Source organism: Sprattus sprattus (assembly GCF_963457725.1).
Source record: "Sprattus sprattus genome assembly, chromosome: 14".
Taxonomy (NCBI): domain Eukaryota; kingdom Metazoa; phylum Chordata; class Actinopteri; order Clupeiformes; family Clupeidae; genus Sprattus; species Sprattus sprattus.
The window spans coordinates 31,756,485-31,768,905 of record NC_137912.1 but is presented as its reverse complement, the minus strand read 5'-3'; the positions used below and the strand labels follow the sequence as shown (position 1 = coordinate 31,768,905).

The 12,421-nt window shown below is 38.1% G+C and overlaps 1 protein-coding gene across 5 annotated transcripts in view; it reads right to left on the bottom strand.

Moving 5' to 3' along the window:
• The window catches only part of kmt2bb (lysine (K)-specific methyltransferase 2Bb), a 104,636-nt gene that overhangs the window by 75,470 nt on the left and 16,745 nt on the right, over nucleotides 1-12,421 (bottom strand). For 4 of the 5 annotated variants that reach the window (XM_080851058.1, XM_080851059.1, XM_080851060.1 and 1 more), the window contains exon 2: nucleotides 9,305-9,380. In XM_080851058.1, the coding sequence (XP_080707184.1) occupies nucleotides 9,305-9,380 (76 nt within the window). Of the gene's footprint in view, nucleotides 1-374; nucleotides 453-675; nucleotides 699-9,304; nucleotides 9,381-12,421 lie in introns of those variants that run through there. The other variant, XM_080851062.1, reaches the window with a different exon arrangement.

Sequence of the window (12,421 nt, the reverse complement as noted above, 5' to 3'; positions counted from 1 at the left end):
AGTAATGTATAAAATTTAATTAAATGGGCATATGGTACATTTAAGTCCCATTTGTCAACACCATAAGGTAAGTCGTCAACACCATAAGACAAAATGTCTCATGGTGTTGACGTCTAATGAAGTCTAATAGAGTCTTACGGTGTTGACGAAATCTTCTATTTTTCATCATAACATGTGATTTCTTTGCAGAAGCCATCTTGTTTTTCACTAGTTGCATGTGGCCTCAACAATAAAGTAAGATTACACTTTTATTTCTTAATAAAATCACATAAACCTTGAATTTTATCGTCCACGGTGTTGACACTCTATGGTTGTGACATAGCTGGTTTTATAAAAGAAGATAATTCAGGGAAAAATTTGAAATATTTACTAACCAGAGCAGTGGCCTCATGGCATTGTAAAGTCATGAATCTTCCTTTCGGACAAGGGTATTTTAAGGTTCAGGCAGCACACTAGGTGATGTAAAATAATAAAATATTTGTAAAAAACATTAATTAACGTTTTGTGGTATAAATAAGTTCTTGTTTTATTGTTTGATCTAATTATTTCACATTTTTTAAACACATTTTAAGAATTACAATGAGTTTTATCTCACGGACATGTTTTGTCCCTCATCTCAAGAATTCCTGTTATATTAAATTAGTATGATATGTTAATAAATGTTAAAATGTTTACCTGAAGCAAATGTTATCTTTCCCCATTATTTTCTTCTTGGAGTATACCAGAATACTTAATTCACATGTTAAAATCACAAAAAAAAATCAGGGGGGTATATAATAAACAATAAACAACTGGCTCCAACAAAATGCCTTAATATCAGGTTTGCACCCTATTTTTAATTTCACAATTGAATACAAGACAGGATTATATAACGCATAAGTAGTTAATTTAACTTTTAATGAGATAACAGCTTAAAGATCTAGCTGTCTAATACCTGCATACTTTACCACCGTCATCAATCCATCACAAACCTGACACGAAACAAAAGGGACTCGAAGCAGTGGCAGTGGTTGGGACAACCTTATACCTTAACCTTATACCACCATCAGGATGTCCAAAAAATACTCTAAATTGCTGATTTCGTGTTGAATTTGAAGATGCCAGTTAAACTAAACTGGAAAGACTGACAGATCAGGCATCAGACATTACATAAAGCAGGGGTTTTCAACTGGTTTTGTCCCAGGGACCACCATTCTGACTAGAAAGTATTCGCGGCCCACTGATGTCCCTGTGCACGCGTGTATAGGTAACCGCCCCTGTCGCCACGCCCCTTCCCCCGCACAGATATTCTGCCTGTAGCACTTGTCAGTGTAATTTCTTCGCTGAATATGGGTATACTTTAGTATATTTCAGGCCATGTGGCTATTCAGACTATTTAGATTGACATATTTTTCTTATTTGAGAAAGAAAATATCAATATAAAAAAATGTTTAATGGTGAACTGATCAACATAAGCTCATGTCGCGGACCCCCTGCAATGCCGTCGCGGACCACCAGGGGGCCACGGACCCTTGGTTGAAAACCCCTGACATAAAGAACAAACCAACCTTTTTTTCATACTTCCGTCAAACTCAAAGATGTATTTAACCTTGGAACACCATCTACAAGGATTACATGAAAGAGACAGTGTGCCTTGCACAGCAGTGAAAAGATAACCAACCAGTCACTGTTATCTTCCATTGAGAACGACAATGACCATCATAGTAGAAAGGAAAGAGAAAGTTGCTCATCTACGGCAGAATGTTCCATGGCAGAATGTTGGCGCCCACCAAAAGCAAATTCTACAACAATTTCATGACTGCTCTGACCAGTTGTTGCAAAGAACAATGCTCTCAGGAAATGCATAAGGTGGTGAAAGACACTGATTATCAACATGGTTGATAGAGCAGTTGTATAGCTATATTCTAATTGAGTTTCACTGTAATGAACACCAGAACAACCTATTGCTTAAGAGTGATTTGTAATTCTCCATTCCTGAGTTCTGGGAGGATTTGGAGCAACAGGTAGTCGGTTTGGATGATTATGATAATCCACCTGTATTTATATCTCCAAAGAGGGAAACCAATAGTCTGTGCATCTACTACAGTGGCCAGACAAACAAAGAGAAAAACAGAGGTGTTCAATTCCACTTCAAATAAACAACTGAAGGAGCTGTCTTTCTGCAACGAACCCGCTTTTGTTTACATGCACTGCAGACGAAAACTGCTTCGCCATATAGCATAGTAGAGAGAACCACAAGGAAATGTGCTGTTTCAGTGGTTTTGTTATACAGGTCTTCAGAATGTTGCAAAACAAGATCAACTGAATTGAATGGGTCACCCCACGTTCAGAAGTCTGATATTTCTTTAGAATGACCCCTGCAAAAGATTAATGACTGCTATCACTGGTAACGGTTTTGTGCTTCTAATTCACATATCATGGCGGAAGTAGTCGTCACTCAGGGCTGTCAAAATTGCTCAAAAATGACGTTCGAATATTCCATTTAAAAAAACACATATATTCGAACATATTCGAATATCTGGTTGCGCATTAGGCACGTCAATAACAGGACAATAATGAATACAACGAGACATAACTACTTATATAGGTAATTTATTTAAGTTTAAACATATTTAACAGCATATTACCTACACAAAAATAAGTAAACTAATGGCCAAGATCTCAGACCTTGGCCTCTCACTTGCACAAAGACACTCTTCCTTTCTCTCTCTCTCTCTCTCTCTCCTGCATCGTCGCGCTCTCTGCGCATAGCGGTTTAAATGAACGACAACAATAAACAAATGCTGAGTGCTGATCAAGATTTTGCGTAAGCAATTTAAGGTTGCGATTCTTGTCCCAAATATGGCAGGCTTCATTCAGAGATTGAAACAAATATTATTAACATTAATTTAAGCTTTACAGTATAGAACCGACATTGAACGCTCCGAGCAAGCTGTGCTGTGGTAAACATGGAACTTTTCCTTGGCATGAAACGGCAAATAATCAAACCAGTGCACGAAGCTGTTGTAGCCTATCTAGTATATTTTATTCATGGAATTTACAGTCACTACAATCAGCCCACACTAGTAACGTTAAATAAATGAGGCACACCCTGTTATACAATTCTACGACTCTATCGGTGCTGTACGCACGGTACCTCTGTTCCAGTGCTTTACAGAACTCCCTGAAGCCTTTCCCATCCACCACACTGATCGGCCTCATGTCCTTGCATATGAACGACATATATTTTTGCGTGCAGGCCTCCTGTCGTGAGCAGACAACGAACTTAAAAAAATATGTATCCAGACGTGGCTGTTTCGCTGAAGTAGTCTCAAGTTGCTTGTTGTTGAATGCTAAGCTAACTCTAGCTTACATAGTGTAAACACTACTTTAGCTGTAGGCTCAACAAGTTTACCGTCAACTGACCAAAATCCGAAATATTTCCAGACATCACTCTTTAGACTAGTTTTGGGGGTTACCCTTTCCCTTTCTCTACTGCGGTCAAGCTGGGTTTTGCACTTTCTGGCATCTTCCAGGCAAGTTAACTGTCAGCAGTGACGATGTGCCAGACAGTCCCTGACCTCAGGCTCGCGCCCACCTGCAAAGCAGACGGTCCTGCTGCTGCAATTTATTTATTTTTTTTTTTTTTTTTACATTCGAATATTAATTTTCACATTCGAAATTCTGATTTTAAAAACTATTCGAATGAATATTCGAATTTAGAATATTCGTTGACAGCCCTACTCAGTACCAGGGGCGTCATTAGGCCTGTTTTAGGGGGGCTGAAGCTGGTTTTCTCACTCTGCCGAAGTAAGGTCTCTTCAACGACATCCAAGATTATAGCCAAGGAGTTTAGCTCAAAGTAAATGATGCATGGAGTGAAATGGTAAGTAAAGGGGGTTACAGAATGTGGCTATCTGTAGCTGTTAACGATTGTTGACTGCTTAAATTAAGGTTTACTTGAAGTAAATTAAAGAGAATAAGTGGGCTATGTTTACACTAAGCTAGCTAGCTAGCTATTTTGTTAGAAACTGTCCCAGTAAGTGTGAACGAGCAAATTCGAAATACAAGAAATAACTATCGACACCTCTCCATTCTTTGCATTAGTAATATATCTCTAGTATTTCAAAACAATAATATCAGTCCCTTTAGAATGTTGTTGTTTATAATCAGTTAATGCTAGTGAATCCTTGTTTGACTCGATTACAGTGAATGCATTGGATGCCTTCCATTTCAGCCCACCATACAATATTTATCACTTGACACTGTCAGGTCCATTCTCCACCCATAGTGTCCAAATGAGATAAATACAAATATCACTGGTATGTTAACACTACACGGACAGCAAAAAAGATGTAAATGTTGGTCAAATCATATTCCCTTCTGCTCATAATAAAACAAGTAAACTCAAAAGTTGACACTTTCCCTTTAAGAATTAGGATTTGGGAGCTAGTTTATCCGTCTTTCCTTTACAAGCAGGTCAATTATTTCTCTCTCTTTATTTGAGAAAAGTTCATATTTGTGTCGTCAAATTTCACTGTGACTCTGAAATTCTGTCTCGTGTTATCATATACTAAATGCAAGCAAAACTAAAGAGCAAAATCACAATTTTTCTGATTAAACCGATCTATGAACTGTCTGAAACAATGGATATCTGCGGCCCCAAATGGGCCCCCCCAAAAAAACATCCAACTCCCCTTGGGGCTAAGCCCCCCCTTTCTTTGAATCCTAGAAACGCCCCTGCTCAGTACATTCTAAGTCAGTAACACATTGCTACACAACACCTGAAACTTTAAAGTTCTATTTGGGTAAAGAAAAGAGTGTCTTAACGTTTTGGCAAGTAACCATATAATTAGCGGGATAATGTAAAGTCTGCTGGTCAGTATTTGAAAATGAATCCCCTTCAACTTGAAACAAAACCCCTACAATGCGCATTGTGGACCTGTTAGTCCTGTCAGGTTTTTTTTTTTACTTTATTATACGGCTTCTCAGAATGTTGCAAAAAGATCCACTGATTTGAACCCCAACCCAAGGTTCGGATTATTGGAGGAATGTCTTCTATTGTTTTGGCACTCCGCTGCGTGTCAGGGTTCGGTTCATCCTGTTGGGAATTATTTTCCGATACTGACCAGCAGACTAGATATCATCCCTTACATACTGACCAGCAGACTAGATATCATCCCTTACATACTGACCAGCAGACTATACATCATCCCTTACATACTGACCAGCAAACTATACATCATCCCTTACATACTGACCAGCAAACTATACATCATCCCTTACATACTGACCAGCAGACTAGATATCATCCCTTACATACTGACCAGCAGACTAGATATCATCCCTTACATACTGACCAGCAGACTAGATATCATCCCTTACATACTGACCAGCAAATTATACATCATCCCTTACATACTGACCAGCAGACTAGATATCATCCCTTACATACTGACCAGCAGACTAGATATCATCCCTTACATACTGACCAGCAAATTATACATCATCCCTTACATACTGACCAGCAGACTAGATATCATCCCTTACATACTGACCAGCAGACTAGATATCATCCCTTACATACTGACCAGCAAATTATACATCATCCCTTACATACTGACCAGCAGACTAGATATCATCCCTTACATACTGACCAGCAGACTAGATATCATCCCTTACATACTGACCAGCAGACTAGATATCATCCCTTACATACTGACCAGCCGACTAGATATCATCCCTTACATACTGACCAGCAGACTAGATATCATCCCTTACATACTGACCAGCAGACTAGATATCATCCCTTACATACTGACCAGCAAACTATACATCATCCCTTACATACTGACCAGCAAACTATACATCATCCCTTACATACTGACCAGCAAACTATACATCATCCCTTACATACTGACCAGCAAATTATACATCATCCCTTACATACTGACCAGCAAATTATACATCATCCCTTACATACTGACCAGCAAACTATACATCATCCCTTACATACTGACCAGCAAATTATACATCATCCCTTACATACTGACCAGCAAACTATACATCATCCCTTACATACTGACCAGCAAAGTATACATCATCCCTTACATACTGACCAGCAAATTATACATCATCCCTTACATACTGACCCGCAAACTATACATCATCCCTTACATACTGACCAGCAAATTATACATCATCCCTTACATACTGCTGCCTGTATCGTCACTAGGACGCCATCCATCAGTCACATCATCCCCGTTCTACATAAACTCCACTGGCTTCCCATTAAACACATTTAAGGCAATCCATAACCTCGCCCCTCCATACCTCTCTGACCTCCTCCACATCATTGTCCCTACCCGGTCTCTCAGGTCTGCCTCCTCCATCACTCTGACAGTCCACCGAGCCCATCTGTCCACCATGGGATCCAGAGCCTTCAGCCGCTCTGCCCCTCTACCTCTGGAACTCCCTCCCCCCTGACATCAGGAACATTGACCCTAACTCAATCGCTCTCTTTAAAACACACATCAAAACACACCTGTTTAGGCAGGCCTATAACCTGTAAAGGTCCTGCCAACTGAAGTTGTTGCTGTATTATGTATTATTCAATGTTTTATTCACTGTTGTAAGGCGACCTTGGGTTTCTTGAAAGGCGCCCTATAAATAAAATGTATTATTATTATTATTATAATACTGACCAGCAAACTATATATCATCCCTTACATACTGACCAGCAAACTAGATATCATCCCTTACATACTGACCAGCAAACTATACATTACGCTGTACGCATACACTGATTGATTCAATTATGCTTTGAAGGGGGACAAAAATAGCAAATGTTATGACGTTTTCCTAAACGTGTGCTGGAAAGGAACTGTTTTCTTTCATTTCCAGTATTCCAGTGAATTGTTCTTGGTTGGTAGTTACTGTAGCGTGTTTTGTCGGTGTATTAAGAGTTGTATTTAGTGAACATTAAAATGAGCAGGAATAAAATGTTGTTTTTAAACATAGCTTTGTATATAGTACATAAGCTAGTAGGGATGCACGATATTATCGGCAAGACATCGGTATCGGCAGTTATCGGCTTAAAAACTTAATTATCGGTATCTGCAGATATGAAACATTTCTGCCGATGTACCTGGCCGATAAGGTGACGTGTAAATTATGCGCACGCAAAGCAAATGTTTATGAGCGTCGGCTGTGTGGCAGTATCCTAATTCACAGTATCAGAGGATGATGACAAAATGCCTATTTGTCAGAGAACTTTTCAGGAGAAGGAGGAGGAGATGCAGCTTGGCCATAATGTAGGTTGCATGCATAGATGCAGACCACCCGCGTGCCACGCTTTACAACATTACCTGTCGCGCTAATTGACGTTAATAAGTCACGGAGTTAGTTAGACAACACTAGCTTGTTAGCATGCATGCTACGTGACACCAGAGAAGTTGATGATACCTCATTTCACGGGATGTGAAACATTATGTCTCAAGCCCACGCTATCTGTACATGGCTAACTTTTGCATTTATGGAATTTATACAGCTAACTTGGCAATAACGTTACATAGCTTAGTCTAGAAATCCTAGAAGGGACGTTACTAAACTGTAAATCAGTTAAGCAAGGTTAGCTTGCAAAGTTAGCCAAGCATGCTACGTGACACTAGAGAAGTTGATGATATAACGTTTCACATCCTGTGAAATGAGGTGTCACAAGCCAACGCTATCTGTACATGGCTCACTTTTGCATGTATGGAATTTATACAGCTAACTTGGCAATAACATTACATAGATTAGTCTAGAAATCCTAGAATGGACATTGTTAAATTGTAAGTCAGTCAACCAAGGTTAGCTTGCAAAGTTAGCCAAGCATGCTACGTGACACCAGAGAAGTTGATGATGCCTCATTTGACCCGATGTGAAACGTTATGTCACGAGCCCACGCGATCTACATGGCTTACTTTTCCATATGTGGAATTTAAACAGCTAACTTGGCAATAACGTTACATAGATTAGTCTAGAAATCCTAGAAGGGACGTTATTAAACTGTAAGTCAGTTAACCAACATTAGCTTGCCAAGTAAGCCAAGCTGCATTTCCAGAGTGTAGTTGTTCAAGTTCAAGGAGGTACTGTTCAAGTATGAAAATTGTGACGTGAAAATATAAATAAATCTGCCATATTTGAAACCATTTCAGTTTCATGAGTGAATGTCTATTTCTAAATTGATCAAGTCTGTAATGTCCTGTATTTACAGCAATACCCTAGCATAATAACAGATTAATTCTAGTACAGGAGAGACTTTTCAATAATTAAAAAGCTGAGGTGTATATATCGGCATCGGCATCGGCAATCGGCCAAAATGAGCTTGTAAATATCGGCATATCGGATATCGGCTAAAATTCAATATCGTGCATCCCTATAAGCTAGTAATACTAGCACTTTCAGAGACATTCTGGTAATCATCTAGAACTTTTTACATTTTAGAAGATATTTGGCAGATATTTTCTGTACCGCTTTCATGACAACTTAACATGTTTGTAAAAGTGTAATGAAATTTCATTATGGGCTATCAAGTCTATATACAGTACTATTATGCATTATTGGTTAATAATTGAAAAATCTAATCTAGTCTTTGTTTTGCTCATATATCAAGTTTACATACAAATTACAGATTAAATAAATTCGAACCACTGTGTCGGTCTTCATTAACAGTTTTTACGCATATTTTTGATAAAGAAAATGTGTTTAGATAGGAATTTTGCCACATTTCATGTATTTTTTCCACTGCTAATTTTGACGATTATAGGATATATATTTGGAGAGGATTTTCAAAGACTGTTCATTACTATATAAAAATGACCATATGATGTTACACTATTTATAGAACTGTTTCTTGTGATCCTTTTTCTTCTGTGAAGTCCATCCAGCACTAGAACTAGAATGTTGGGCAGTAGCACTCATGGGTTAAACTCATACTCTTGCTTGTGAAATGGGTTGGATGCTTCTGCACCAAGCCAGTGTTGGCCAGGTTCTAGGGGCTATTTTAGGGCCCACTGCAGAGACAATGGCCTGATGCTGGACATGAAAATCCATTTTGTTCTTGTGGCTTGAACCTGAGGCTATTGGCCCTGTTTACGTCAAAGAAAACATGCTCAGTGGTTGTTCCTGCTGCCGTTCCTAGTCTTTCTGTTGGCAAAAACTCTCAAACTGTCCAAATGTAATGCATTTCTACTAAACTGTTAAAGCTTAACAAGGACTTCACAAGGAAAATGACAACAATGAATAATCATGTAAGTTTTCCAAGAAGGCTAAGAACACTTACTTTTTAATAGACCAGGCCTTTGTCTTGAAGGCAGTGGGCTTCCATTCTCACTTTCAAAACCTGGGAAATCGTCTCCCTAGAACACAACAAAACACCATGACAACTTGCACACAGACACATTAGAAAAGGTCTTGTCCATGTTAATGTATTTAGCAACATGAAGTGTGTTCCACCACCTAAATCAGAAAACAGAATCAACAAAACAATGCCAAATGGTGCCAAAATGTGTACAAGGGGTAGGGGTGGGCGATATGGGCAAAAAATAATATCTCGATATTTTTTTTTCATTTTGACGATAACGATAATTAGACGATATTTAAAAAAATGTGATTGGAATTCTCAGAGTTATACCTTCTTGGAGATTACAATAATGGGCACAATGTTTAAGGAAAACACTTCTTTATTGTCTTTAACCCTCTAGATCCCATAGCGGCTGTCGACGGCCTTCTTGTGTTCTCCCATAGCGGCCGCAACTTTTAAAGACACCGTGTTTATACTACAACATTAATATATGAAAAAATACCCCGCTAATGGATAGATTAACATCTTACTTTTATTTTGAAACCGGAAACTGGATATGCTGTCATTGGCTTTTTTTAAGTATTTGCTAATTTAACCTCGCTACTGACAAATCGCTTGAAGATTACAGTGTCTCTTGAGTAAAGGCTAGAAATCAGAGACGTCTACATCTGTTCTCACTGGATGATACCGTATTTTTGTGCACCAATGACGACGACTAATCACGTTTGTATGACAGTAACGATCCTGTTTGAGAAGTCAAAAATAAAAAAACGTATTCAAAATAGAAATATAAGTATCCTCCTGTTTTTTCCTGACTAGCTAACTCGCCAGTAACGTCTTCGTATGGCAGTCACTGAAAAGTGTTGGTTTACAACTAGCAGCCTCATCGTAGACATAGACAAAAGTCATAGCTAGATCAGTGATGTTTGAATGGATTGTAAACACATGACACTTTTATTGACAGAGATATGTAACATTGAATAATTGGTCTTTGAGGGACGTTCAGTAAAGCTAATTTTCCAATACCTCACTTGTGGAAATGGCGGTCAATTCGTGACTTTAGCAACCTACGAAGGAAGCACCTGCGTCTGTGGGTGAGAGCTATTATTTGCACAAATAAACGACGTGGATAATCGGCTGTGTTTTCTGGTTTTCAGAAGAAATGCCTTAAAATTTGTATCGTCATCTCAATTTCCATGACCAGTTTGCCAGCTAACTTGCTGGCTATCTACATTGACTGAGGTAACGTTAGTCTGAGGAGTTCGTCTGGAGTTGGTTGATAGCCAGCTATTGACTCAGCCTCATCACTTACTAAACTGATCAGATTTAGATAAATAACATGTATAGTAAAAAAAACTTCGTCTCTACTAGTATTTCAAATCCCTCCTTTGTTTTGAGCTGTAAGCTCATGGTAACAACAGTAGCTACAATCAATAGCAAAGTCATCATTGAATATTGAAAACCTCATATTGAAATGGTATTCAGCAGATTATTTGACAGCCAACTAGTAATATGATGTTAAATTTTAAGCTTGTACAGTTTTTATGCTGTAGAAAAGCTAATCACAATGAAATCAGGACCAAGGTATAGGACATCACTACTACAAAAATGTATAGTAGATGTGATATAGCTTGTCCGTATGTAGTACACACTGGGATATTGAGCTGATGTTGTGACATAAAACAATTGACATAAAAATGGATGAAACACTAATGACTTCAAATGAAAATACATCAATCCAAGCCAAGTATTTGAAGACAGTGTTCATATGTTAGTTTGCTTCTCACTGTCTTTCACTGGTAGCCCAAGATTAACACTACTGTAATAGTGGAAACAACTCTTCAGGGACAGCTACAGATCTATACTTGCCGAGATAGTAAGAAGTCTGCAAGAAGTCTGCAAGCCAAAAAAAAAACTAAATAATCTAAATAAACTTTCTGCTAAAGTAAGAATACTTTGTCTAATTCAAGCATATAACTTCATTTGTCTGTCCAAATACAACATCTTTACATCTACAGTAATCTAAATTACTGTAAATTAGGTTTTGAACTGAAAGTTAACTGTTTTGAGCAGAGTATCTAAACATCGACAAACAAATGCTGTAGTTGCACAGCGTTTTGCTTGTAGTAAACATTGACTGAGACAAGTGTCCATGAATTTCGGAAGAAGTGGTCATTGACCGCATTTGTATATAAGCATAGGGGCAAGTATCCACAGTTTGGTTCACATAGTCTACTGGTATGCTCGATGGGTTAAGTGTTTTGGGAATGTGTACATGGTATTGAGACGAGTGAAAATGATTGGAAAAAACTGTAAAAACAAACTTTTCAGTTGGTTTGTAAAAGTTTTGTGTGGCAAGATTGCCACTCTGTTTTGCACTCCCAGCTCCAATACCTATTCTACTCATGCAGGTTTCTTTACTCTGAGTGTTAGGCACCTCGCAGTTACCTGTTCTGTGATAAGTGGTACAGTGGTTAGTGTTGTTGTCTAACAAGTATCTGACCTGGGTTCAATTCCTGGGCAATGAAAAATTTAGTTAGTCTACTGCTGGATGTGTTAAGTGTTTTGAGAAAGAGTACATGGTATTGAACCAAGTGTGAAAATGATTGGAAAAAACTGTCTGCTATCCCTGGGTTTGAACAGGGTAGGTATCTGCATAACTCCTCATACTTATTTCATGGCATTGGTGTCTGCCACATAGGACACTTGTAAGGCTGGATCAGATGAACAGTAGTCAACAAAAGAGGGTAAATGATGGATACCCATGAGGATGTTTATCCTCACAAACACCTTCACCTCCTCCACAAATGTATTGCACCAGGATGCTTTTGAAGAGGCATAGAGTTAGGTGTTTTCCAACAAATTAGCAAAAATGTTGGTAATCTGTATGGTTTAGTAGTGTTAATATTTTAATATTGATTCATTTATTTACAAAATATATAACAAATACTAATTAAATACATTTAGAATATATTAAATATAATAATTACGTCTGCTGTACGGTTCAAAACTTATGAATTTGAACTTTTGGGTGTATGTAAAGCTTTGTATTTTAATATTTGTAGAAGTCACTCATACATATTTGATATCATATGA